Source organism: Aspergillus lentulus (assembly GCF_001445615.1).
Source record: "Aspergillus lentulus DNA, contig: Alt16, strain: IFM 54703, whole genome shotgun sequence".
Classification (NCBI taxonomy): Eukaryota; Fungi; Ascomycota; class Eurotiomycetes; order Eurotiales; family Aspergillaceae; genus Aspergillus; species Aspergillus lentulus.
In genome coordinates this window covers 2,232,388-2,259,424 of record NW_028322113.1, presented here as the reverse complement: position 1 = coordinate 2,259,424, position 27,037 = coordinate 2,232,388, and the positions used below count along the sequence as shown (strand labels likewise).

Sequence of the window (27,037 nt, the reverse complement as noted above, 5' to 3'; positions counted from 1 at the left end):
GGGACAATGCGTTCTTAGACAGACCTCACCTGATGATTGACAAATTCTGCCTGACACGTCAATGGCTCGACTCCTAGCCTCTAAAGACTAGAGCTCTAGTCAATGGGCTCTAGACCACATCTGCGCGGCTGAGTGGAGACGACAAGATCTCACAGAGTAAATATGGGTCTTCAGGCAGAGTTTGTGAAGGTGATGTAAGACATACCCGCTGGAACTCCGTGCATGATCTCCTCTTGTCTGAGCTAGACTTCTGGTGCAGAAAGACGGAAAGGAAACGTCAACGGGGGATACTGATTGGAAGCAGCTCCCTTGGACACCGATTCGACTTATTTTGAGGTATTTGTAATCATTGTAGCTATCTCTACATAGAGTCCAGCGGTTACAGTGCAGTGTTCACTGTTGTACTACTTGTCTATGGCTCTCAATTAAGGCCTTCAATAATCGGATGGTAGAATAAGTCACAGTAGACCCCAAACTGAGCATTGTAGAATACTCCTTTCCATTTGGATCTAAACTGGCAGCAATTGATTTGCCATCGATTTCATGCAAAGCGCCGAAGTGACAGTGGGGAAGGCTCTGTTTTTAGCCAAATTAACCGCATAGGTAAGAGAGTTATGTAAAGCAAACTAGGTACCCTGGAAGTACAAAAAGCAAATAAGCCTGACCTTATGCGCTCTTTGCCAGGGTCAATGTAACGATGTTACACGGCACGTACCCTCGTGTCCAGTCGGAAATTTTGCCCACCCTCTCATAGCGCTCTGTTGATGCGAGTGGAAGCAATAATACTAAGCCAAGCCTTGCAAATTTCAAGCCCAAGAACTACCTCCGTACCTTGGTACTGTCAATATTACGGGTCTTCACATCCACTCATTCCGCCTCGTCTCTTGTTCCTAAAGAGGCAATATGTAAGCAGAGCCCTGCTAGTCTATCCTGCAATCTGCACCATTGATCAGGGAACCGGAAAATAAAAATCGATGAGAAAAAAGAAAATGACGAAAAAGGCGATACAACGGCAAGTGCCGCAAGTCAATCAAGGAAAAAAAGAAATTATATACATTAGCTCGAGGCCTCGACATTCTCGGAGCCAATTTCACCACGCCTCTTGCATAAGGACTGAGGTTCCACACTGACTCTTAGCCTGCCACGCTGACTCCATCGATCGTCGGTGGATATCTTGGTTATTCTTCTCCAATGTACTCCGTACGAAGTTAACGTAGTTGGAAGCAAGCCATTGATTGTAAGGTAGGCCGGTGGCAAGACTTTGACTTCAGCTGTCCTAAGCAAGTAGAAGAACGCCTCACGAAGCAACAATTCATCAGATCTTTTTTTGTTTCGGCGTAAGTCATACGAGGCTCGGCTATGATAGCCCTGGAGTTGCTGAAGTACATCTCAGCAGGATCACCATGAGACATTTGCTGGCACAAGGGAACATCATTGCTGAACTTTGATCGTAAGCTCTGGATTTGGGTCGAGGGATACTTTGGGTCATTCGGATTAGTCGATCATCCAGCATAGGTATAAGGCTATCTCCGTGCCATCAGTCCACGCGTTCCTACTCAAGACCTCGAATGTAGATGGGACTTTCACCTAGATTGTAGTCATGACAGGATCATCACCACCTCTGTCATGCCAGCAGGTGGACAACACTCTGCACGTTCCTGCACTGTCCTGTCGAGGCGGTTTCGACTTCTCTTTGCTTTTTGAGGAGCTCATCCTGGGGATCCTGCCGTTGGGGATCGTCCTGATCATCGCAGCGTTTCGACTCTATCATTTGTTCCGGAGAGAAGCAAAAGTTGTAGCCTCGTGGTTCTTGTGGGCTAAGAGTGTACGTTCTCCAACCTCCTCTTGTACCTAGAGTGCAGTTCCTTTGTGAATTTCCAGACGGTTGCTTACCATTTCCCTTTTGGTTGTTGATGCTGTAGACTGCGTGGATTGCCTTAGGCATCGTTCAACTGGTGCTCACAGTCTATTGGGCGCTTCCAGCTGCGACCAGAACCCAGGCTTCAATTGCAGCAAACGCCATCACAACTGTTGGCCTTTTTGTGCTATGTCTTCTGTCTTGTATTGAACATCTACGGTCAACTACGCCATCCTTCCTTCTGAACGTCTACCTTTTTGTCACTTTGCTCTTTGACATAGCAAAGACAAGAACACTATGGCTGCGAAGTGTTGGTCAAACAGACGAAACAATTGCCATCCTGACCTCGGTCACAGTCGGAATCAAGGTTCTTCTTCTCATTCTTGAGACTGTGGAGAAGAGGCACATTCTCAGAAAGGGGTACTCGGGGTATCCTCCCGAAGCTACAGCAGGGATTTTCAATCGCTTGTTCTTCTTATGGCTGAATCCGTTGTTTCGATCGGGATTCTCCAAGATCCTCGCCGTCGAAGATCTTTTCGTCCTCGATAAGCAACTGAGTTCCAGACGACTGTACAGCACCTTGGAGACTCTCTGGGACAAAGGTACCATCCGAAGCCTGACTCACTGCTCATACGCACCGAACTGACAAGAGTTAGTCCCCAGGAAGAAACCAAATACATTGCTGTTCATCTCCTTAAAAGCATTCAAATGGCCTCTTCTCTCAGCTGTGCCTCCAAGAGCATGCCTGGCTGCCCTGAATTTCTGTCAGCCATTGCTGCTACACCGATCCCTAGCCTTCTCCACGGAACCGGTGAACAATCACACGAACAGCATCGGATATGGGTTGATAGGAGCCTACATACTCGTTTACACTGGGATGGGGGTGAGTACACGGGTCTTTCCAATTCGCAATATGTGACGTTCTAACGTTGAACCTCCTACACTAGGTTACGATGGGCCAGTACCAGCACATGACATATCGCACGATTACCATGGTCAGAGGAGGTGTTGTCTCGATGATCTACAACAAAGCAAGCAGGTTAGGTGTCAAAGATGCGGATCCCGCTGCATCCCTCACCCTGATGAGTGCGGATATTGAAAGGATCGTTCAGGGCTGGCAAACAATCCATGACATCTGGGGTAATGCCGCTGAAATAGCCCTGGCAATTTACCTGCTTGAGAGGGAATTGGGTGTCGCTTGTGTGGTTCCTGTAGGAGTTGCTCTTGGTAAGATTTGCATTACTCTCCAGGATTTTCGATGAACCCGACTGACAGTGAGCAGTGGCCCTTATCGGATGCCTTATCGCACTGTCTTTTGTGATGGCTAGGCAAGCAGTATGGCTTGAAGCCATTGAACGGCGCATTTCATCCACCGCGTCAATGCTTGGCTCAATGAAGGGAATCAAGATGTTGGGTCTCAAGTCTGCGATTATGAAAAGCTTGCACGGTCTGCGGCTGGAAGAACTAGACATTTCGAAAAGATTTCGAAGACTTTTAGTATGGAATATGGCTCTCGGTATGTTGATGTCGTTGTATAGCGTGATTTCCTGATCTCTAACAGTCCCATTAGGTTGGACCACTCGCATCTTCGCTCCTATATTCGCACTCGGAGCTTTCTACGGCATAATGCATAGCAGAGGAAACGATTCTGCGTTTGATATGACCACAGCTTATACATCCTTGTCACTCTTTGCACTACTAGCAGATCCACTACTTTCTCTTGTTATGGCTCTAATGACGTTCGTTGGCTCTATTGGTTCTTTCACCCGTATTCAGGAATTCCTTGAGAAGGACGATCATGTTGATTGCCGGCTTAAGCCTTTACATACCTCTTATGAGAGCTTTGAGCCGAAAGCTTTGGTTCTCGTGGATGATTCGGACGCCACGCTATCTGAAACCGCTTCGGATCGGTCGATCCATCGTGCGAAATCTATGTATCACGATGCACTGACAGTAAGGAATGCAACGTTTGCCTGGGATGTTGAGAAAGAGCCTGTACTAAAGGGCCTAACAATCACGATTGCGAGGGGAAGCTTCACTATGATCATTGGGCCCTCCGGCTGCGGCAAGTCAACGTTGCTGAAGGCTATTCTCGGTGAGGTTCCATGCGTGAATGGGGACATAAGACTATCATCCAACAGCGTTGCATTCTGCGACCAGACGCCGTGGCATATGAATGCAACCATTCGGGAGAGTGTCGTTGCCATGTCAAGTTTTGACAAAGAGTGGTATGCAAGTGTTGTACGCGCTTGCGCTCTTGTCCAAGACTTTGAACAATTACCACGAGGAGACGAAACAGTGATTGGGAGCAAGGGAATTGCTCTGAGTGGAGGGCAAAGCCAACGAATTGTAGGTTCAGCGCCCTCTTATACGAAGTCTCGCTAATATGTCAAATGATCGTAGGCCCTTGCAAGAGCTGTATATGCGAGAAAAGATATTGTCATCCTCGATGATGCGTTCAGCGGCTTGGATGCCTCAACAGAGGACTACGTCTTCCACAGCCTCGTTGGCATTCATGGCTTACTACGCAAAATTAACTCGACGGTCATCGTTGCATCATCGTCAGGTGTGTCCACCTAGTTTATCTATCAATTTTCGTGTCCATACTGATCAGATACGAATGACTACAGCCAAAAGACTACCTTACGCCGATCAGATTGTGGTGCTGGACAAATTGGGCCATGTGTCAGAGCAAGGAAGCTTCAAGGCACTCGATACTGCTGGCGGATATGTCTCAAGCTTCGGACTGGGCTCGCCTGAATGGAAGTCCAAAATCGACAAGCCTTCTGTAACCGACCTTGCTCGGCCGAAGACTTTGGAACCCAGCAAGACAGAGGCAATCAAAGAAGACCCACGAAGGCAGAGCGGCGACTTGTCGATCTACTTGTACTACATTCGATCAATTGGCTGGCTGCCAACGGTGATCTTCCTAGTGGCTATCTCAGGATTTGTGTTTTGCATATCTTTTCCAAGTACGGTGTCTCTAACTTTGTTTTAGCGTCTCATGCTAACCGATATGACAGGCATCTGGGTCAAATGGTGGGCGATCTCAAACGAGGAAGACCCCAATGGCCGTACCGGGTATTATCTCGGAATCTACGCAATGCTCGGCGCTGTCGGCATGCTTTCTCTGATCATCGGTTGCTGGTGAGAATCTAACTCCCCACACACGAGCGAGAAACTAACATGCGTTGTAGGGAGATGGTGATCAACATGGTACCCAAATCTGGAGAAAGCTTTCATAGAAGATTGCTAGCAACGGTTCTGAGGTGCGTCATGATTCTTCATGTTCCATAGAGGTTGCTAATCCTTGATAGCGCGCCCATGTCGTTCTTTGCGGCTACGGATAGTGGCTCTATACTCAATCGGTTTAGCCAGGACTTACAGCTCATTGATATGGAGCTCCCAGTGGCAGCCATCAACACGTTTGCCAGTAAGTGCGCCACGCTGTTGTAAGGTTGGCAGGCTACTCACCATACATTCTCTAGCTTTGGTTCTTTGTCTTGCGCAGATGATCTTGATGGGCATTGCTTCTAGATATGCAGCTATTTCGTTTCCGTTGGTGATTCTCACCGTATATTCAATCCAAAAGGTATACCTGCGGACTTCGCGACAGCTGCGGTTCTTGGACCTTGAAGCCAAGGCACCTTTATACTCTCACTTCAGCGACTGCCTCAACGGCCTGGTGACTTTGAGAGCTTTCGGCTGGCAGCGAGCCCTGGAGGACAAGAATCTTCAGCTGCTTGACTATTCGCAGAGACCATTCTATCTCTTGTACGCTATTCAGCGTTGGCTGACCCTGACGCTGGACATGGTCGTAGCGGCAATCGCCGTCATACTGATTGTCCTCGTGGTGACATTACGAGGGACAATTAGCGCAGGTGACGTTGGCGTCGCGTTGTTGAACGTGATATTGTTCAGCCAGAGCATCAAGCTGCTCGTGACATTCTGGACAAATCTTGAGACGCATATTGGCTCCATCGTGCGTATCCGCTCTTTTACCGAGACCGTCAGCTCAGAGGACATGCCGACTGAGAAGGACGACGTGCCTCCCAACTGGCCTTGGGGAGGGGACATCGAATTCAAATCCGTGTCTGCAGAATACAGGTATGCGGATTGCCTTCAAGCTATAGATACTCACTAACACTATATGAAGACCTTCGGAGCCAGTCCTGCGTGATGTGTCTTTGACAATAAAATCAGGAGAAAAAGTCGGGATATGCGGTAGGACAGGCAGGTAAGTCCAGTCTAATCCCTAGTCAGACCGAGCCAATATCTAACTACGGCACTCCAGCGGCAAAACCTCACTGATCATGAGTCTCTTCCGAATGGTCGAGCTCAGCTCCGGAAGTATCCATATCGACGGCGTCGACATCACCAAGATCCCCCGTCAAGAAATCCGCTCACGCATCAACGGCGTATCTCAAAGCCCGCTCCTGATCAAAGGCACCATCAGACGCAACATGGACCCCGAAGGCTCCCACTCCGAGAAAGCCATAATCGAGGCCTTAAAGGTTGTAGGGCTCTACACCAAGATCCAGGAGAAAGGCGGACTAGACACCGACATCAGCGAGGTCTTCCTCTCGCAAGGCCAACAGCAGCTCTTCTGTCTCGCGCGAGCAATCCTCCGGCCGGGGAAGGTCCTCGTCCTAGACGAAGCTACAAGCAAGTACGTCACGACCTCATCTCTTCCGCCTTACTCAAGATAGCATACTGATCATATCACTACAGCGTCGACGCAAAGACAGACGAAATCATGCAAAGAGTCATCAGAGAGAAATTCAGCACGCACACCATCCTCGCCGTTGCCCACAAACTCGAGACAATCCTCGATTACGACAAGGTCGTTGTCCTTGACGCAGGCCGCGTCGTGGAATCCGGTGATCCATGTACCCTTCTCTCCACGGAGAGCTCCTACTTCAGCAGACTATATGCGAGCTCAATGGCGGAGGAGCAGCAGTAGATTACTGCGTTGGCTGTGCCAGAGAGCACGATGCGGGATTCTAGGGTTTTCGATGCTAAGTAAGGAGTACGGTTGGGAATAGTATGGCATACATGCATTAGTGAATATAATAATAATTAGTCCGAACGTCAATGGCTTTCGGGAAACAGTAGGAAATGCAAGCAGAGACAAATGGTCTCAGCACATCAGTCTCGTCAATCAAATCAAGTAGACAGGCCAACACTAATCCCTCGCTGATGTTTTCTACAATCACGGCAAGTACGTAGCTGTTCACAACCAAAGACGCAAGTCATCAAGATAAAAATGCAAGCTGCAAGTATTTATTCCCACTCCCGACCATGAGATGACTATAACTATGACTACCCAGTACAGTACTAACATTCAGTAACAGAAAACGAGGAGGTAGATGAGAAGAGGTAGAGAAAAACATTATCCGTCCTATTTGCACCACATGTTGCAATTGCGATCAATCCAGGTCAGATCCAGTAAATAACAAGTCATGAAGCCCCTTGTCTTTTATCCGTGATACAGAAAGTTGGATCTCAAGCTCGAAGTGCGAAGCCCGAGTCCTAACTCCGAGGAACAAACATTGTCCAAGTCGCGCATCTAGGCAAGGAGCATTGTATCATCATTATCTGCTTCCGGCGCGTCAAGAAGCCCAAATTCCCAATCTCCTCTTTCGATTCTGCTGACACGGTCCAGCTCGGACTGGTACTCGCGACGGAGGTGGTCGAGAGTCACTATGACTCGTCGGTGGCGGTGGTTGTTGACACCCGGACCGGAGGCTGAGGACTTGCTATCCTTGCGAGTATGAGGCTTTATAGCGCTTGTGCTGGAGCTGATACTGCGTCTAGATCCAGTGGGTGTAAGAGAACTGGCATCTGCATCGTCCATGAAGACATTGCCGTCATCGTCCGCTTGAACGCTGCGGCGCCGGACCACAGATGTTGAGTCTTCCTTCTCGACGAGGATGTAGGCTTCGCTCTTGTCAACGCAGCCAAGTAGGTTGATCAGAGAAAGGAGCTCGTTGCGGATTTCCTTGCTCTCCGGATCGTCCTCCTCAACCGTCTGCCGCGCGTCATCAGTGTCTCTGCCCTTGGCCAGAACCAGATGATTCGACGGGCTATCTCTAGCATGTCTTAGACGTTGGACATTTCGATACGCGATTTCGGCGGCTCCACGATAATCATTACGCGCAACACGGTACGCTTGCAAGATCCGCTGATAATCTGGCGTGGTGTCGGCCCACTTGGTTCCAGTTTCCAATAGAGAATTGAAGGACGTTTGTTTCCGGGCAAGGGAGACAAGTGTGTCATCCACGTGAGTAGCGATATTTGGGAGGAGAGATGTGGGAAAGTGTAGAATCTGCTGAAGTCCAGACAGGCCAGGCCCAGATGCATTCAATATGGCGGTGATGAGAGAGGAGAGGGCGGACCGCTGCAGCGCATGATCTTCGTATCGAGACATTGCTGAATAGGCTTGGTCAAACTGGCAGGTCTTCAAGGATGCATAGAACAGACGCGAGAGCAGGTCGGTGCGCATGTTAATCCGCTCCGGGTCCTTTTCATTCCTATTCTCACTTGCGAGCGCTTGCAGTGCAAGGCTGGCAAAGTCTGCCACGTGTGAAAAGGAACGTGCCTGTTCAAATATGGAAAGGATATGTTGGAAGTATTTGGGGAGACCATTGTGGAAGCAGTCTACCGAGACGATGTCCAGTAGCGTTGATGACATCTCATGCAAGTTTCCCAGAGGTTTACCACATGCTGTAATACGTTAGAGACGGTTGGAATCGGCGTGCATGGTGAAGTATAACTTACAGAGGAGGTATGCAGCCTTACGGAAGTACAGAGCCGCAGTGTCGAATTCGGACATCGCCACATATAAACGACCCTTCACATAGGTTGCCCATGATGTGGTTGCTTGGAAGCGTAGGAAATCCCAGGCAAGGTCAATGTTGTTCTTCGCAATGAGATCGCACTGAATGTAAACCAACGCATTCGGGTAGGCCACCTCCCCTTGGCGAGTAACCCAGGAAAGAACATCTCGAATACCGAGAGTCAGCGTGTAGCTCTGGGGTAAGCCAATGGCTTGGCGAGGTTTAATATCAGTGGCGAACAGATCCTCCAATATAGTCACCACTCGCTCCCCATTGCCCTTGGGTGTGGAGTCTTTCAGGGAGAACGTTGAGTTCGACGTGTCGCTAATGACGCTCGGAGACTTGTCGACACACTTTCGGACATTCGAACTGAGCCAGGACATCATCTCGTATTCCCTTAAGAGAGAGATGAGCGTAGCAAAGAGATCACCGGCATCGAAAGTCGACCCATCCTCCTGCTGGACCTCTCCGTCCACAAAGACCACGAGCAGTAAAAGGTCGATGAGAAGCTGCCGTGTGTTCTCGATGGTCTCCTGGGCGCCGTTGACGGTTACTTTCACCCCGAAACGAGTGGGAAGGAGTTCGGAATCTTTGCCAGGGAAACCGAGAGGGATCGTGTCAATGATGGTGTAGAAGACATCATTCGACAAGTTGTAAATATTCAGACGCTCATTCATTGCAGCAAGCAGGCCGTCGTAAGTTTTATTGGAAATCTGCTCGGTAAAGTCGCACCGCTCACGGAACGCATCCATCCGGTCTGGGATGGACGATGAAGGCTCCGCATAGACTTCTGCCTCAAGGGCACAGTGGCACGCTGCTTCGAGTTCAGGGGGGAACCGTTTCCTGAAACCGGAAGCAACCCTCAACAAGAAGGATGCTTGTTCGAACAAATCGCCGATCTCTGAGCCCAGGTTCCTGTGGCTCCACCGATCGGCTATCTTGGGCCCTTCTGTTCGAAGCTCGGAGTCTGAATTATGCAGGAGCAACTCGGTAGGGCTACATTCGCGAATGACTGCACAGCTATCTGAAAAAAGCATCCACGGAACTTCGTTGTAGGCATCATACGCGAGGCGAATCGCTGCGAATCTTCGCTTGTTGATGTCCTCCGCGATCTGCCAGAATTGGCGCCATTTGGAGTCTGTGTCTGCCCGGTATCTTGTAAAATCCATATCGTCCTCCGCATACTTACGAAGGGAAACTGTGGCGGCGACCGTCGAACAGAGTCGTTCTTGAAGAGGGGCGCTTTTCTTCAGTGCAGTAGGAAAGGACAGGGGCCGAAGTGCTTCCTGATAAACAGACAAAGCAGTCTCAAGTACCTCCGGCGAGTATCGGTTCGGCTTTAGGAGAAAGCTCAACCACTTCTCTGTCGGGTCCAGAGCATCCTCTGATGTAACAGCTGGTAATGATGCGTGTGTCCGCGTGTCCATGGCCGTAGACACCCAATTCGTCGCCCAATCCGTCACCAGAGTCTCGAAGCTGAAATGCAGTGTATACAGCTGGTACACGCTGTTATTTCTCCACAGCACCCACAGCTCCATACGCTTCCCTTCCTCCATGGGCTTGATCTGGAAATCAGCGATACTCCAAAACATGCTCCCTGTAGAGTCCGGATCCAATGGCGTCAGTGCAGCGTCAGGAAAGAGGTCCTCGACGACCAGCTGCGACGTCAGGCCTCCTTTGACAGCCCAGAATTTGAAGCGCCCATCCTCGAAGGGCGAATAGGTGACTATGTAGTAACGATAACCGCCATCCAGCGCTCTCTCCACATTAAACACACGAATGAACGATGATTCGGCGGGGTTTAACGAGTATGCTGCTGATTCCTGCTGTTGTACTGGTCGGTCCAAGAGATCCTTCGTGGCGGCTAGTCTGTTCGTAGCGAGGTTCCATATCTTCAGAGTGTGGTTCAAACAAACTGCGAATGCATAAGTTTGATCGGATGTAGTAGCGATCGCATTGGCCGCGTTTACATCGAGGTTACGTCCCTGGTACTTGATAGTGGGTTGCGCATGCCATCGGACGAGACCGCGTATCGACGCCCCCCAGGTTCTCTCATCAAATGTCAAAGGAGCCCAATGCGAACCTTGGAAAGCACAAAGATGTTAGTATAACGCTACCCGCATCGGGGAGAAGGCATCTGGAGGGAAATCGGGGAGAAGGCATCTGGAGGGAAAGTACCATCATCACCAGCCCTCCTAGTCAGGCGCAGCAGCGCGCCGCTATCAAGGGAAATAAACAACTCGAGCGGACTGCTTGCATGTAACCGATGGGGATGAGAAAAAGCCAGAGGTGCCGGGGTGCAGGATTTGCACCACTCAGACACATTCTCATCAATTGCGGCTAGTCGTCGAAAGTACTCCGGGCGCAGAGTCAACGTGTGTAGCTGCTTGGAAGCCGTGATCACAAACACACTCAACATGTCATGATCCTCCAAGTCAGCGATATCAACCCCGGATGGAAGGATCTCTTCCTGGAAGTCGAAGCGTAATGTGATATCGTATTCATGATGCTCAATTCCTCCCTTTGTCAAATCCACGCACTGAATCTCCAGGACCTTGTTGTCGTTAACCACCCGCCAGAGAAAGGTTCGAGGATACACTTTGTGTTTCCGGAAGTAGATTGACCCCTGTGTAGCTAGGTATCGGCGAGAAAACTCCTCCTCGTCCTTCGCTGCTGGTTCTTCAGGGCTCGCGAAGGATGAGGCTATCGAAAATCGGGCGCGGTTCCGCGAGCTCTCTTGGTTTGGAATCTGGATGTTGGCGACGGTGCTCGGCGAGTACGGCCGAAGGTCGACTCTTGTGTCTTTGTAAATTTTCGCCATGGCGGATTGACACTAGACCACCTTCCACGGATATGTAAATGGTGATCTCAAGCCTCCATGGCCAATTGTCGAGGTAGGTGAAAATAAGATGTGTTGCGGTTTGGCGGAGTTGGAAGGCGGAAGCTGAAGCTCTTTTGCTACTCAAAAAAAAGGGTCTTGGCGCGGGTTCCAGCAACGCGGTGTTAATGCTGATCACCAACGACAATAAACGATCAGAACGAACATTTTGACTCAAAATAGTTAACTGTGGATGAATCTTTTCCTTCAAGCTAAATCACAAAGGAAATCTACCTATTTCTTACGCGGGCAATCTTTCAGCGGCATCAGTGTCAAACATCGGAACATGCATCAATCAATTAAGACTCTCTGATATACATTGCACGCTAGAAAACAAGAATAAAAATATATGTACTCTAGGAAATGCAAAGAATCGTCATGGCATCTTGGAAGTCGTGGAAAGGTCCCGATAAATGCAACTAATCATTCTCCAGATCCTTGGGGCTTGGATCTCCTATTCCATCCTCGTTGATGGCGAAGAGACAGTCACTCTCTGGTAGACATGGACTGTCATAGATCTTGCAAACTCTGGTCTCACCCCTACCCTTCTTCAAGCTCAATCTGGTCGTACTGGCATGCGCAATGATGTTCCCACCAATGGGCTTCTTCGGGTCGGGATTGAACATCGCACTTGGACCACCGTCAACCTGAGCGACTACTTGGTTTGTAATGACGACGGCAATTCCAAATTCATCCGCCAGTCGCTGCAGGGTCCGCATGAACTTGGCGAGATGTGTCTGTCGAGACGAGAGCTCACCACGACCGTTGAAATCCGTCCGGTACAATGAAGTGGCGGAGTCCACAACAAGAAGTGAGAAACGCGTCTCACACATCATTTGAGATGCCTGGTTGAGTAGTTGGAGCTGATGATCTGAATTGTAGGCTCGAGCATAGGCGACGTTGTCCAGAACCTCTTCTCCTACCAGTCCATAACGCTGGGCCACCGCTAATAGACGCACCGGACGGAAAGTCCCCTCGGTGTCAATATAGAGACACTTGCCCTCACCCCCACCCATATCAAACGGCAGTTGACAGGTGACGGCAAGCGTATGGCAAATTTGACTCTTTCCTGTCCGGAATTCCCCGAATATCTCGGTGATCGACCCCGTTTCGATGCCTCCTCCCAATAGTGTATCTAGCTGCTTGGACCCTGTCGTGATCGATATAAGCTCACTTCGTCGGGCGTGCATCTCTGTGGCGGTTGTGAAGCCCATTGGTACGAGTTTGGCGGCTATAAAGTAACAGTCAGACAGATGCGATGTTCAGGGGACTGGGTTGGCCCACCCTCGACTAAGATTTTGGTCGCTTTCTGCTCTGAAATTCCCTTAATCTGTTCCAGCAATCGCTTCGGCCTGGATGATTGAAAGTGTGAGTAGTTTTCTGTGAATCACGCCGGGCTGAAGTACGCATAGGAAGACCTACGTATATGCGATTGACTCGACTGTGTGGTAGCCCGCATCAACAAAGAGCTTGATATCTCTACTGGTCAAACCTGCAACTCCCTATACCGACTGCATCAGCAATTCTCCTAGTATATTGACGTAAAGACACATGGTGTCGTAGTATTCCTCCCACTCCTCGATTACTCACCTCCAGAGCTGAGAGCGGAGTGGGTGCGCCTGGCCCTGGCAATCCACTGTCATCATACTCATTTTGGGTCTCCATATCAGCCGTCATTATGTCGACTGAGAAAGTAAATCAAGCTGTGTAGGCGCTCTTAGGACTTCGAAGGACCCGACAAAGAAGTGGTCTTGACGCGAGGACGCGTTTTTCAGTCAATCCGTAGCTTTCTGCGTTAATTCACGGAGTAGACAGCTTGAAGACTAGAGATTCAGAGGCGCTGCCACAGATTATTCGACAATATGACTCAACAGCAGTAGTTTCAGCTCATTAATGTGGCAAATTGCCCGGTCGTCGCTCAACTAAACAACCGGAAAGATCGCGGACGCGTCCTGACCGTCACGAGGTCACGTGCCGTGTCAGCCTAGATGGCTGCCTGAGCTGGGGTAACCCCAACGATCAAATCCAACAACAGCGATAATAGAGGTTGCAAATGCCAAATTTCGATACACTATTAAACGACACCCTTAGTGGGGTGCTACGGGCGATGCCTAGATCTTATTGCTACCATCTCACTGAAATGTCACTCGGGATATGAGATCATTAGAGGAGCGAAGAGCATAATCCTGACTCAAGGAATATTCAAGCTTGTACTATATAAGATACAATCGTCTCAGCCTGGTATGTATGAGTGAGCGGAGGTATCATATACAAATGCGAGTTAGGTTCATCTGAAAGAACCGAGGACGGGTCGCTTTGAATATATCTCCGGATAATCGAGAAGCTACATCACGCAACTGCTTCGGAATGTGCGTAATTGTTCTCGTGACGCAGAAAAAGGAATATCATGGTTGTGAGTAGCCGGAAGCAATCCCTACTTGTGTCGATGCAGGCCATCTCGCGGTAGAGGCTTCAGCTGGAATTCCTCTTTCGGACGAGTTTGGATATTTTCCTCGATCAACCTGCTGATCCTGCGCCTGAAATCTTCCGACGATTGTCCTCGACGGTGCCCTAAAGCTAGACATGATATGTTAGCATCTTGAGAGGCACAGCAGCCATATCATTTTCTTCAACGCACTCACCATCAGCGACGGACTTCCGCTTGGTCTTCTCAGGGGACTTTGTCAGCCATGAGCTATGTGGGCCGAAGAATCCTCGCGATGATCGTCTGTCTGATCCGACCGAGATTTGGGACTCCTGAGGTGTAACAATGACTGAATGGATGAGCTGATTTTCAGGAAGTCTCTCGGAATCACCGCTGTTGGACTTGCTGCTATCCGCAATCTCTTTTTTGAACGGCGCCACAAATCGTCGAGAGTCACCACCCGCTGCCTTCAGAGCAGACTGTTCCTTGTGCCAGCGGGATTGTACATCGCTTGCCGTGTCAGCAGCCGAGGATTTTTGTGTTTGCTTTACGACTGGCGTCGTCGGCCTGCTTGCGTTTGGGGTTGCGAGCTGCGCTGGACTTGATGTGTTGCTGGTAGAGATCCATATACCATCTACCTGGACACCCTTCTCAAGTGCTCGTGCGCCAAATGGTATGTCGCTGCCTCCAGTCGACACCGGACATAGCTCGGTGCCCCGCTCTATTCTCTGATACGCTTCAGCGGCGGCATGTTTTCTGGTCATTCGTCGGTTATACGCAAGGACGCAGAAAGCGTAGACGAGGACGATCGCCTATGAGATGGTCAGTGCCGTTTTTGTGAGCATGGGGAAAGTCGATCCTACCAGGAGAACTGCAAGAACCTGTCCCATTTGCCATCAGGTTCAGTCACTTTATATCATTGATCTCATCGGACTTACCATGCTCAGTTTCTGCCAGAGAGCCCAATCGACCCAGAACCGCATCGTGTATGCTTTGCTGGCTTCTCGCCAGAGAGACCTCTAGGTGTCGAGCGTACAGGCAGGACGGCTGCAGTGAGGCAACGATGACCGGTACTCAATTCGATATTTGACGGCGCAGATTATAGGGATATGAGGTCGCATGGATACGGCAAGGGACTTGGGAGAGGTGTCTCAGCCTGCTGGGATGGTGTAGGGCAGGAGAGACATAGCCCTGTATTGGTAGCTACGAGAGATGGAAGGAGCGCCGTTTGCCAGGGAGCGTTCTCTGTTTGCTGCAGTGGCTTTTGACGTAAAACATAATGTCCAGCCTACATATGATTAAATCCACAGATTTGTGGACGCAAGAGGTAACATCGTAAGATAAAGGCAGCGCCATAGCATATCATAACTGCGGATCTTTCAACGCTCATACCGGCTACAACACCCTATCAGCAATCATTCTTTATATTATGACTATCAAGATATTAAGTAATTAATCTTGTTCGGTCGCTTGAAGTACGTGATTGAGAATGTATTAAAAAAATAAATAGAATGTGGTTGGAGAATGATGATGGGATAAAAGGAAAAAAGAAAAAAAGAAAACAAAAAGAAGAGATTGCGGTTGTCCAGCCAAACAGCCAATTTCCCTGTAACGGGTAGGTGTCCTCCGGCGACGCCATCCCAGGGTGGAAGTGTCTCTGCAGAATTGCTTCCCTCAAGTATCACTTCCATTGCTTAGCGCCTTGTAGCATCGTGGATTACTCGCACGAGTACAACGACGACCCCAGGATTCGTACCGGGCACCTTTCCCGCTGGCAAATGCCGCAGCAAGGTTACTGACTTAGCGGCGGGCCTTCCACTAGGTTATCCGTGACAGATTAGAAAAATAAATCTCAACAGAAAAATATATCCCTTACGCTGAATCATCCTCTTGGCCACAACAATCCCGTCTTCGATGATAATCAATCGATTCACCCGGATTAAACTATCAATCTCTTCTCGATCTGTGCGTTTGTTCCGGCCTCTCATGTAATTAAATAACACTGTGTTCCTTGTACCGTGCCCTTTCGCTTCGCATCCCAGATTACCAACGACAATGGTCCCTATTGAAGAGGCCCTGACGCAGCACAATATATATTGGCTGCATTGTACTGAGCTCGTCATCCATGCCCACACCACTTCCAAAGTGTCCAGAATTCTGCACGACAGTTACCCGAGCAGCAATCACTACCCTCGAGGCAATAGCTGTGGTAACCAGCGCACTCGGTACCCTGATGCGTGAGACATTTGCCGTGCACACATGTATGACCTAGGAAGCAGTCGAATGAACGTTTGCAACCCATCGTGCATCTCAGCAGGTGGCCGTCGCAAATATGCCCATAGTCACAATCCGCGCTGGTCTCACACTTAGGTCTGTCCACCATCTCGGGAGGCCGATGCCCGTCTTCACCAGGGCCCGTGAGGCGTTGTATCTTGGATTTAGGATCGACCGCGTGAACAACATCCAGCAGCAGGATAGCAGAGGCGACGCAGATAAATTGAGGAATGAATGCCATGGTGGACATTATTTTGCAGAGTCACTACACAGATTCCCAGATCAGTACCATAATAGAGACGGGCCACCAGACTGAAACCACCAAAGGAGTGATGTTTGACTCACAACATAGGTATCTCAATTCAAAAAGCCGAAATGCCAGATCCCTCACAAGTCCAACCCCAAGCACTCTGACTCTATATAGAGAGTTGGTATTAAGTGCCTGCGCCGAGGGTCTCCCCCTACTCATAATGTGCTCATGTCCAGATTGGGCAGTTACCCAACTCACCGTGGATCACTCCATAGTGACTGCCAATATCCTAAACCACCACATGAACGCCGGCTGTTCGTGGCAGTTACTCTAGTGTCCGGGGAAGCTTGTCCATAGGCTTCCTTTTCCGCAGGCCTTCTAGATACACATTGTCCATACAACGTATATTCATACTCCGCCATAGCCGGCTGTTCTACTACCGAATACCAATAGTTCTATGCGCCCGCAGGGAGATATGTATATATGAATACACAATCAGACGCATGAGAAAGCTGCATGCTTGCGGGTCTGCAATCGTGCTTACGGGAGTATCTATATACTCTTACCCTTACTTGAATATTCTGGATGCTCGACTCGACCAGCCTGAGATAGGGTCACACTCCAGCCGAGATCCCAAATAAGAGGACATTGCATCCTGGAGAAGAGGGCTACTTACGGTGACTGGAATCCGGGTTACCACTATTTCTCGGAGCCAATGACAGTAAAGTTGCGGGCGACAGGGTGGAGAAATTTACCTGTTGGCGAGTAGAGTGCATGGAGAATTCTATAACAAGAACCTGGAGTAATAAAAGATCAGAAACGATGGCAGGCGTCTCGCGCGAACTGAAATCGATGAAAAGCCGATAATAACATCATGATAGTATCACACGTGCAGTACAAAAAGCATCAAAGCTACTACTAGTTGCTACCTTACGTACTACGTACTTACTCGTGGGACATTTATGCATAAACCATACGGGTGTAATTTCCCTCCATTAGGTGTCCTGGAGCTGCGCGAGACAGTACGCAACCGAGGTACCTGAGTACCTACCTATGTGTTGACGCAATTGCCACCTATAATCTTGGATGGTTATTTGATTTGGGGACTTTCTTGATGAAGGCACGAGGCGGGCATAAACTAGGTACTGTCTACTTCCGCGGATCCTTACAGTTCAGTGTATCCATGTCCCGTACTCTTTCCCTGGCTCCACTTTCGTTCCCTCCACTAAAGTCCCTACAATCAATGCTGGTTCCTGTGAAAAATGCGCCATTTAGCCTTTCAGAGTGGGAACCATCCACTCCAATTGCAAGCGCAAACTGTGAAGACGTGGGGTGTCTAAAATAATACATCACTGGGAGGGATAAAGAATCCCCTCCCTTGTCTTCACTGAGAAACAAGAAAAAAAGGTTTTCTGGGGTTGCCGATGCCTTGACGTATACGGCTGGGCTAGCAGCAAATTACCGGCCGATTTAACTACAACTAGTTGAGGGAACGCAATGACTCGAGCCTTACTTCTGGTTAATGTGTTGCCGCTAAGATCGTCATCCAAGAAAGACATCCATAAATTGTACCAACGGGACCGCATTGCCGCCGATCATGTGAGATTGGGGGGTGTTGCACGGTTCCTGTCCGTTAATCAATCAGATTCCCTTGCAGTTGCACATTTACACTCCTAATATATCCGGGACTGACTCGTCTTAAGAGCCCTACACTTGGCTACTTTCTGCGATTTTGAATTAGAAATTTTCTTACAGCATGGCTCCGTTTCGTAACTTCCTGAGCAGGAGGTCGGCGGCCCCCAATGGTGGGGAGATTGAGAACATCCACGAAGACAACCGGGTGTCGACAGAGAGCCATCCCTCCAATCCGTTGAGTATCAGAAAAAGCTACGAAAAAGAACCCCCAGAATATAAATTGAGCGGTATGCTTTGATACTCGCAACAATCCCTAGCGCCCTATGAAAGTCGAGGTTTCTGATCCTTTAATCTACAGTTGTCGACGATAACGGTGCTTATCTGCCGGTATTTGCATCCCAGTTGTCGTGAAGTCCAGGATCCCACAGCTAAGGATTGTCAATCGCAGCCTTCACCTCCAGAGAAGCAGAGCTTTTGGAAGAAATATCCCGGCTCGAACCGATCGTCAAATCATCGAAATCTCGTTGACGATAATGAACCCTTTTCCATATCCCGCGAATCATTCGATTCGTACCGGCGGTCATTTGTGAGTTGGCAGGTCTCTTCATTTACCCGGAGCGTATGTCTGCTGACTCCGGGTGTTCTAGGATATTTCCGCTCGCTCCCCAGTGAGCTACACCGACACGATGCCCTCTCGAACTTCACTAGACTCACGATTCTCCCGTATGACATCGCAGTCCACCTCGCACACGAACGGGTTCTCGAAGCCCGAGGCTATGGAAGAAGAGAAGTTCGAGGACGTGGGACTTGACGACGATGAGGCCAAACCCAAAAAGAAAGGCATCTTCGCTCGATTTAGCGACTTTTCTGGCGAGTCGCAGACATCCGGAAACACAAAACCTGCATCGCAACACCTCGGATTTCACATCCCAGGCAGGAAAAAGGGATCCACCACTCTGGAATCCGAGTTAGGTACGATCAGGCCACCTGTGGGTGCAGGAGCCGAGACCGCCTGAGGTGTGTCATGCAACTCATTTATGGATAATTAATTGGGAATTGAGTTGATTTTAGGCGTCGGGGGGAATGGATTCCTTGGTGTTCGACTGCTTTGTGAAAGCCAGGATTTGGAACCGGGCGCATTTTGTTCTCTGTTTAGCTATTTCACATGTGCTGTATGCGGTATAGCCTTTTGTATTATTCAAGAGATTTCTGGCATAACCTCATGTCAATGCCTCGGAATTTAATTGTACATGACATATACAACAGCATCCATATACTCTCTATGTCCTCGTATCAAATGTTGTATCAAAGGTTTCTATCAAGGCCGATCCTTATCGGCGGGGAAACAAACAATGCAAACACCAACCGACCGCCCTCTAGACTCAAAAAAAAGTGAACCGACTTTTCTCCGGCAGAAACAGCGTCAAGAAAATTTATCTAGCCAGCGGTACGGGGCATAGCAAAGCAATCCTTCCAACACCTTCAATTCATTTGATATATAGTCGCCAACACCGTCTACAAAGTCGACAATATGGTCGGCGTAAAACGTCCCGTCGATGCGGGCGATGAGCGCAATGGGAAGCGAACCAAGACCAAGACAGCGCCCGTGACAACCAAAAAGGCCAAATCCGCGCCAGTGAAGAAGTCTGTCACGCAGAAGAGTTCGAAGAAGGATGTCAAGTCTGGAAAGAAGGACAAGAAGTCTAAGAGGAAGGTAGAGGAGGAAGAGGAGGAGTTTGACGATGACGAGGACGACTTCGATATCGATGATATTCCGGACTCTGAGGCCGATGAGGATGAGGATGAGGATGTCCAGATGGGTAGTGCGAGTGACGATGATGAGGAGGAAGACGTTCAGCAGGAGAAGAAGCAGAAGGTCAAGGCGCCCGCTGCCTCAACGAAAGCAGAGCCCCCGAAGAGTATGGTGACCCTCTGGATTTCTTTCGACCCGAATTGCCTGGCTGACAATACTTTCGTTTGTAGATAGTAATTCCTCTCGCGAAGCACATGCAAAGCAGAAGACCCTTCTACAAGAGCGCAAAGCCGCGAAGCCTAACGCCGACATCATAGCTCGGTCAAAGCAGCTGTGGGAACGTCTGCGTCGCAAGTCTCACGTCCCGCTTGAGGAACGGAAGAAACTCATTGCCGAGCTTTTTGAGATCATCAATGGGAGAGTCAGGGATTTCGTTTTCAAGCACGATTCCGTCCGGGTCATTCAGACGGCTCTGAAGTACGCCAACCTCGATCAGCGGAAGCAGATCGCACAGGAACTCAAGGGTCACTACAACGAGCTGGCGCAGAGCCGCTACGCTAAGTTCCTAGTCGGCAAACTGCTTGTTCATGGTGATACCGAAGTGCGCGACCTGATCATACCGGAGTTTTATGGACACGTTAAGCGGCTCATTCGCCACCCTGAAGGCTCGTGGATTTTGGATGATGTCTACCGGACGGTTGCGACCAAGCAACAAAAGGCGACGCTTCTTCGGGAGTGGTATGGTCCTGAGTTTTCGATATTTAAGGATGAACAGGCATCTGGCGAGCTGTCAGAGATTCTGGAGAAGAACCCCGAGAAGAGATCACCCATTATGCACTTCCTGCACGAGATGATCAACCAGCTGGTGCAGAAGCGGACGACCGGGTTTACGATGCTGCACGATGCCATGCTTCAGTACTTCCTCAACACAAAACCCGGCAGTTCAGAGGCCAACGAGTTCATTGAGCTGCTCAAGGGGGATGAAGAGGGAGACCTTCTGAAGAACCTGGCTTTCACCAAGTCTGGCTCGCGAGTAATGTGTCTGAGCTTGGCCTACTCCAACGCCAAGGATCGGAAGCTGCTCACTCGCGCTTACCGCGATACCATCAAGATGATGGCCGCGGACCTCCACGGCCACATGGTTCTCCTGGCCGCCTACGAAGTCATTGATGACACCAAATTGACGTCGAAGTTGATTTTCCCCGAGCTGCTCAACCAAAGCATGGAAGAGGAGGCGCGCAATGATGAGCTTCTGTATCAGGTTAACGACCTGACGGCGCGGATACCGATTCTCTTTCCCTTTGCCGGAGACCGCGTCAAGTGGCTTGTACCAGAGGCCGACCAGGAAGTGTTGAAGGAGATTCGGGAGATCCGAAAGGAGACCTCGAAGAAGGAGCCTGCTGTTCGTCGCCAGGAGCTGGTCAAGGCGGCATCCCCTACCCTCCTTAATTTCATAGCCGCTCGCGCAGAGTCTCTCCTGGAGACCAGCTTCGGATGCCAATTCATCGCCGAGGTGCTGTTCGACGCTGACGGTGACAAGACCCCCGCCCTATCGGCCGTTGCCGCCGCCGCCAAGGTCAAATCAGACATGAAGGACTCGCCTTTCTTCGGACGACTGCTCAAGTCCCTGGTCCAGGGAGGTCGGTTCAATACCGCGGAGAAGGTAGTGGAGAAGGTGCAGCCGCCTCTGAACTTCCATGCCCTACTGTACGAGCAGATCAAGGACGAGATCATGACCTGGGCCACGGGACCCAATACGTTCGTTGTGGTTGCGCTAACGGAGTCGGACGAGTTTGCTAAGAAGGACGAGCTGTTGAAGACGCTGAAGAAGGGTAAGAAGGCGCTGGAGCAGGCGGCTGCGGAGAGCGGCAAGGATGAGAAGAAGAAGGCTGGACCGACCAGCAGCGGAGCCAAACTGCTACTGGAGAAGATTCGATGAGATGCTCTTTATTTGGCAGGCGGATGTTAAAAAGCATATTGTAATTCTGGTTGAATCGTACATGGGTCTGGCCAATCTGTTTGGATCTGTTTATATCGCCATATATCAAGGGTTTTTGTACAGGGTCTATCATTACTTCTAGGGCCAATCAAAAGCATGATATTCAACTACAGAGTCTTACTCTTACAACGGAGTCGTGCCTCTGTCTCTAGATAGATGTTGCCAGCCGAGTGGCGTCCGGAGAAGTTGACAGTTGACACGTCTAAAACTCGATGCAATTAAGCTTGGATTATCACATGGCAATCAATCAGACAGTCGATTACTTCATTGCAAAGTATACGTAGAGGCTTAATGCTTAATGCTCCAAGAACTCAAGACTCTGACTCAAGATATCTAAGTGCTAACGAGTTAATTTAATACAGCTATGTAGACTAGATAGAGGGGAGTTAGAGCGGAACCAGCGGACACTCATCCATGGGTCCTGGTTCAGGGGTAAACATGTTACTAACAGTCAAAGTAAACAAACTAAAACGGCATCTATCTAGAACAATCTAATTTACGATGATCTCTATTTCCTGGACGTTGACCATATCCCATGTCTCTATTATTGTCTTCCTGAGGCAGTATTTATGCTTGCGAGATGCAGCTGCAGCTACAGCTACAGCATATCTACCCTGAGTAGGGGTCATTATGAGATTCAACACCATCATTATGACCCACAACATATCTACATCTTTGCTCTGAGGAATCCTCTTCCCATGCCCAACTTCAAGCGAAATTGAATTAAAATTTGTCCTGAACGGCCGACGGTCGAACAGGCACGGATCCCTGCCTGTTTGGGCCTGGCTGCAAAACGAATGGACTCTCCTAAGGCCTTTTAGGACGATTGCTATCTATGATACTGTCCATCTAACTAACTGGGTACGTACTAGACTTTTTGACCTTTTGACTTCGTTCAGGGTTATCGGAGAAAAAGAAAGACAGCCATGTTGTCTCCCTCCCAATCAGGCACGCCGCCAACATTTCTGTTTTGTCTTGTCTTTCGCGCTTCCTTTTTGCTAACTATTTCCTCTCGTCATTAATTCTTAATCCTAATTCGTAAATTCCGCCTTTCTCTGTCGCCTCGTCGAAGCGGATCAATAATTGTCTCGGAACTGGTTCGCGGCTGCATAGACGGATCAGAATCACGATCCCACGGGCTGCATTACCATCCCTTTTTTATTCATTTCAACCTGCAGGTTTTGGGTTGAAACGCTCGTCTGTCGATCCCAGATGGCCTTATGTTAGATTGAAAGTCTTCACCTGTGGACTTAAACGCCGACCGCTCTCCAGTTCTACACCGTCCCTGGCGGGAAAAATAACCCCATCACGGATTCAATGCTGGATAGTGCATCCTCTGGGCGCAATGCCCGACAGCATCAATATCGACAGTCTCCACCAATCATCCCACCGTCCCCGACGTTATCGAATCCAGATATGATCCTGCCGTTCGACGAAGGCGAGCGCGAGTCCTCCACCCCGTCTCCGCCATTCAACTTACCCTCCTTTTCCCACCTCCAAGCGTTCTACGAGAATAAACCCTTGCCGAGTTTACCCGGCACCGATAACTCGCATGGCGCGTCGTATGGTCCCCCTGTGCGGCCGCAGAAGAAGAACTTTCCGCGACACACGTGGCTGCAGGATAGTCGCGACGCGAGCCGTCGTCTTTCGGACATCGGGGAGGAAGATACCGGGTTGTCGCTGCGCAAGGGGGAAGGTTCTGGGAATCTGAGTCTGGCGTCGCAAGGTTCCGTACCGAGATTGGCTAGTTCTCCTGTATTATATGGGCGAGGGGAGAAGGAGACGAGGGACCAAAAGGCGTGGAGTAGCTCGTCTGGGTCAACAATCAGCGTCGTGAGCATGAGTGAGCCGCCGCCGCAGGAGGTGACCCAGAACAGCGCGGATGGGTCGGGGGCTTTGGCAAACGAGGAAGTCCAGGGCGTGACGTCGATTGTCAAGGGGAAGGGACCAGATGACGAGTTGTCATCAGCCATCTTGGAAAGTGAAGCGGAGCGCATCCTCGAAAATGCTAAAAAGAAACTCACGGTATGATATATATCCAGCGACGATTATTCTGTACTAACCTGGCTGCAGCTCATGGAAGGGAACCTCTCCCGAGCCCGATCGTCGATCCGGTTGTCGCCCTCGCTATCACCCTCACCATCGCCAGCGCCTGGCACTCACTCATTGGGACTGGGACAACCCGTCGGGGGTTTATACCAGTCCATTTCCCGAGCGGACCGCAGGGTTTCGGCCCTGCGCCCTCGGCCGACGTACACCTCGGCGCAAGATTCAGCCAACAACAGACATTCGCGGGTTTACAGTGAAACCAACCTACCGTTAACAGCGCCGTCCGAGCCTCCGACGACCGGGCTTAGTTTGTCACGATCCATGAGCGCCATGGGGTCGAGCACTTCCTCCAATTTTCACAATGATGAACGGTCATTTCACTATGACACAACCCGAGCTTATCTCACTCACCGTGCCTCTGTCTTATCAACGCAACCATCGGGCTCGATTCAACGCGCACACTCCTTCAAACAGAGTGGCGACAACTCCGAGACGCCGAAGGGACTAGGCATTACAAGCTCTGACGTGGAATCTGATAAAACGTACAAATATGAAGAATTCAACTCTGCGCATCCCCCTCACGACCCTCCGTCTCGCGCACAGTCACAGCTTCAGGTGCGAGATCTTCAGGACCAGATGAAGGGGCTTCACATCAAGATTTCCAGTCTGAAGGTCAAAGCTCAAGAGGACAATCTCCGGCGGCGAAGCCTGCAGAGCTTGAGGACGCCAAGTCCGTTCACCGAGGGGGACCAGTGGTATCCGAGCGCATTGGAACTCAAGAACAGCAATGGCAGCCTCCGGTCAAATACGGGACGTGGGCATACTGCTGAGGCTCAGGAGAACCATCACCACCAGGAACGTCAGGAACCTGAGACCGTAAGAAATGGATTTACATACGACCAGAGAAACTATCGCACCGAACAACCAGAAACAAAGCTTCAGCGAAAGGCGAGTGCTGCTTCTCATGCAGTCTCGCTCAATGAGAGCCTGTACGAGGATGCAGAGGAGGGGAATTACGACCTGGACGGCTCCTCGGGCTCGGACATTGACCGCGAAGCTTTAGAGGAGATACTTCGCGAGCCGCTGGACGACGAGGACTTGGAAGAGTCTTTGGAGGCCTTTCCAGCTGTGCCTCAGCATATCGAAATGACACCGCACGAGGAGCGCGAGGACGCATTTGATTATGAGCACTTTATTCTTCACAGCGCCTTGGGCAATTACTCGCGGAGCAAGCTGCGTCGCACGAGCAATGTGTCGACCTCGTCTGTTGAAACCACACGACCCTACCATGAAGCCCCCGGGACTCGCCATTCGCGGTCTGACAGTACGGCCTCCTTGTCCACCATTGCAACGTTTGCCACAGCCATCGAGGGCGACGACGATATTGAGAGTGTCCTCTACTGGGACAAAAAGTTCAACGACGGTAGGTCTTCAGCTAGCCAATGTATAAGTCAGCAGCCACTAACGTCAGCAGAACTGCGGAGCCGTCAGCCCTATACCGAGCCTGCACAACCGGCTGGCGATTCGGGATCAATGGGGACACCCCGTGCTTCACGAAAGCAGGCGAGCCATAACGGGCTCACGAATGGAACGGACGCCTCATCGAGAACCCTTTCTCCTGTTCAGCGGTCAGATTCGGCCACAAGCTCCATCGTCTCCTCGCTTGTGTCGACAGTGCGCGCTGCGTCAAGCCCTCACCCGAATACACAAAACGGGAGATCAGGTCTCAATAACGACGATACTCGGCTCTTGGAGCAACTGTTTCAAAGCCTGGGGAAGGTCTGCTTGGACCTACAGATGCTCACTGCCTCTGCCGAGCCTGATCCGAAGAGGGAGCGGGTTCTGCGACGGCGGTTGGATGCAGCTCGGAGGGTATTGGATGGCGAGCTTGATGCTTGATTAGCTGGAGGTAGATTCAGCGGCACCGAGGCATGTGGACGATGATTGATTATGTTGCTGGGTGGTCTGTCTCGACTTGCGTTTGCCATGGTTGAGGCGTTTTCATGATACCCTTGTCTTGAACTTGCGACTGTATATATTACTTGATTCTACTGCATAATCCTTAGCATCTCAACCGATGGTTTTGCGAATGAATCGTACTTGTATCAGATATATCAATTATCCTCAGCTCTAAACACCTTTATATAATGATTGTCATAATCATTGATGCTTCATAATATTGTTATCAATATCGAACCCCACCAAACACGTGGGCCGGACGCGTCTCAACGCGCCTAACCCCGCCAAACATCCATTTATACTTGATACCATCGATGCTGTGTGGTGGATGAGCAGGTTATTATCGAATCACAAATCACAATGGTCATATAAGGGGTAATTCCGGATCAGTCACCTGAGCTTATTGCCGAAGTCGAGCTCTGCGGGTCGACAAACCCCTATACAGAAGCGTACATATCATCAACAGTGAATGATATCAAGGCAAAGGGTCATATTCAGTCGCAAATAAACACACAACAACGCAGCTGCAATAACCACACCATCCACGTGAATATAGACCATGGACCTCGATCCCTCCCTCATCAAATCAACCAACTCAACAACAAGCCTCCGCAGCTTCAGCGCCAATACAAACGCAATGAATCCAGCGACAGCGCGCCTCTCGCGCCGCCTCCTCATCTTCCAGGAAGCCCGCAACCCAAGCAACATGAGCGAAATCGTCTACCTCCCCGTCAACAAACTGGGCCTGCCCATCTGCGGCCCGGGGCCGGAGTTGCCCTCTATCCTCGAACTCCCCTTGCGCATTCTGAGGGCGTTCACCGAGATTTTTAATCAGCCTAAGTATAAGGGGTGGTATGTTCCCCGCCGCTTCTCTTTTTCTCTACATATATGTACGACTATATGGAGATGGATGACGGCTGATGCACGAACAGGGCGGTTCTGGCGGCTGGCCCGTACCATGATACCTCGGAAGAGGGCAAGTATTATGCTGTCGTGCTGGAGCAGACTCACAGTCACTCTCGGGAGGAGGCTGTGTCGTGATGATTTGTTGCCGGTGTATTGTATACCTTATTGTATGTCATGACGATGTGATGATTTGTATTCCCTTTGTACGTTGT

General features: G+C 50.0%; 7 protein-coding genes across 7 annotated transcripts; 4 read left to right on the top strand and 3 right to left on the bottom strand.

Moving 5' to 3' along the window:
• Positions 1–1,600: 1,600 nt before the first annotated feature.
• Positions 1,601–6,821, top strand: abcB (uncharacterized protein; the record flags this gene model as incomplete). Its single annotated transcript, XM_089600382.1, has 15 exons — positions 1,601–1,825; positions 1,923–2,460; positions 2,515–2,741; positions 2,806–3,085; positions 3,141–3,374; positions 3,429–4,207; positions 4,262–4,424; positions 4,489–4,778; positions 4,857–5,005; positions 5,056–5,127; positions 5,176–5,291; positions 5,347–5,965; positions 6,015–6,095; positions 6,153–6,527; positions 6,590–6,821. The coding sequence occupies 15 exons, from the start codon at positions 1,601–1,603 to the stop codon at positions 6,819–6,821; spliced, it is 4,380 nt and encodes a 1,459-aa protein (XP_089455275.1).
• A 606-nt stretch (positions 6,822–7,427) lies between these two features.
• On the bottom strand, positions 7,428–11,518 carry ALT_8211 (nucleoporin Nup120/160; the record flags this gene model as incomplete). Its single annotated transcript, XM_033561607.2, has 3 exons — positions 7,428–8,584; positions 8,639–10,780; positions 10,876–11,518. 3 exons carry the CDS (start codon positions 11,516–11,518, stop codon positions 7,428–7,430), a joined length of 3,942 nt encoding a protein of 1,313 aa, XP_033417498.2.
• Positions 11,519–11,994: 476 nt separating this feature from the next.
• ALT_8210 (recombinase RAD51) lies at positions 11,995–13,252 on the bottom strand (the record flags this gene model as incomplete). The annotated part of the gene is made up of 4 exons (XM_033561606.2): positions 11,995–12,806; positions 12,860–12,927; positions 12,998–13,077; positions 13,166–13,252. The coding sequence occupies 4 exons, from the start codon at positions 13,250–13,252 to the stop codon at positions 11,995–11,997; spliced, it is 1,047 nt and encodes a 348-aa protein (XP_033417497.1).
• Positions 13,253–14,009: 757 nt separating this feature from the next.
• ALT_8209 (uncharacterized protein) lies at positions 14,010–14,983 on the bottom strand (the record flags this gene model as incomplete). Its single annotated transcript, XM_033561605.2, has 4 exons — positions 14,010–14,152; positions 14,218–14,812; positions 14,864–14,881; positions 14,939–14,983. The coding sequence occupies 4 exons, from the start codon at positions 14,981–14,983 to the stop codon at positions 14,010–14,012; spliced, it is 801 nt and encodes a 266-aa protein (XP_033417496.2).
• Positions 14,984–18,280: 3,297 nt separating this feature from the next.
• On the top strand, positions 18,281–21,851 carry ALT_8208 (pumilio homology domain family member 6; the record flags this gene model as incomplete). Its single annotated transcript, XM_033561604.2, has 6 exons — positions 18,281–18,446; positions 18,518–18,546; positions 18,608–18,745; positions 18,807–19,131; positions 19,662–20,078; positions 20,143–21,851. The coding sequence occupies 6 exons, from the start codon at positions 18,281–18,283 to the stop codon at positions 21,849–21,851; spliced, it is 2,784 nt and encodes a 927-aa protein (XP_033417495.2).
• A 1,377-nt stretch (positions 21,852–23,228) lies between these two features.
• ALT_8207 (uncharacterized protein) lies at positions 23,229–25,859 on the top strand (the record flags this gene model as incomplete). Its single annotated transcript, XM_033561602.2, has 3 exons — positions 23,229–23,936; positions 23,985–25,383; positions 25,435–25,859. The coding sequence occupies 3 exons, from the start codon at positions 23,229–23,231 to the stop codon at positions 25,857–25,859; spliced, it is 2,532 nt and encodes an 843-aa protein (XP_033417493.2).
• Positions 25,860–26,478: 619 nt separating this feature from the next.
• ALT_8206 (uncharacterized protein) lies at positions 26,479–26,960 on the top strand (the record flags this gene model as incomplete). Its single annotated transcript, XM_033561601.1, has 2 exons — positions 26,479–26,771; positions 26,852–26,960. The coding sequence occupies 2 exons, from the start codon at positions 26,479–26,481 to the stop codon at positions 26,958–26,960; spliced, it is 402 nt and encodes a 133-aa protein (XP_033417492.1).
• Between the last annotated feature and the right edge of the window lie 77 nt (positions 26,961–27,037).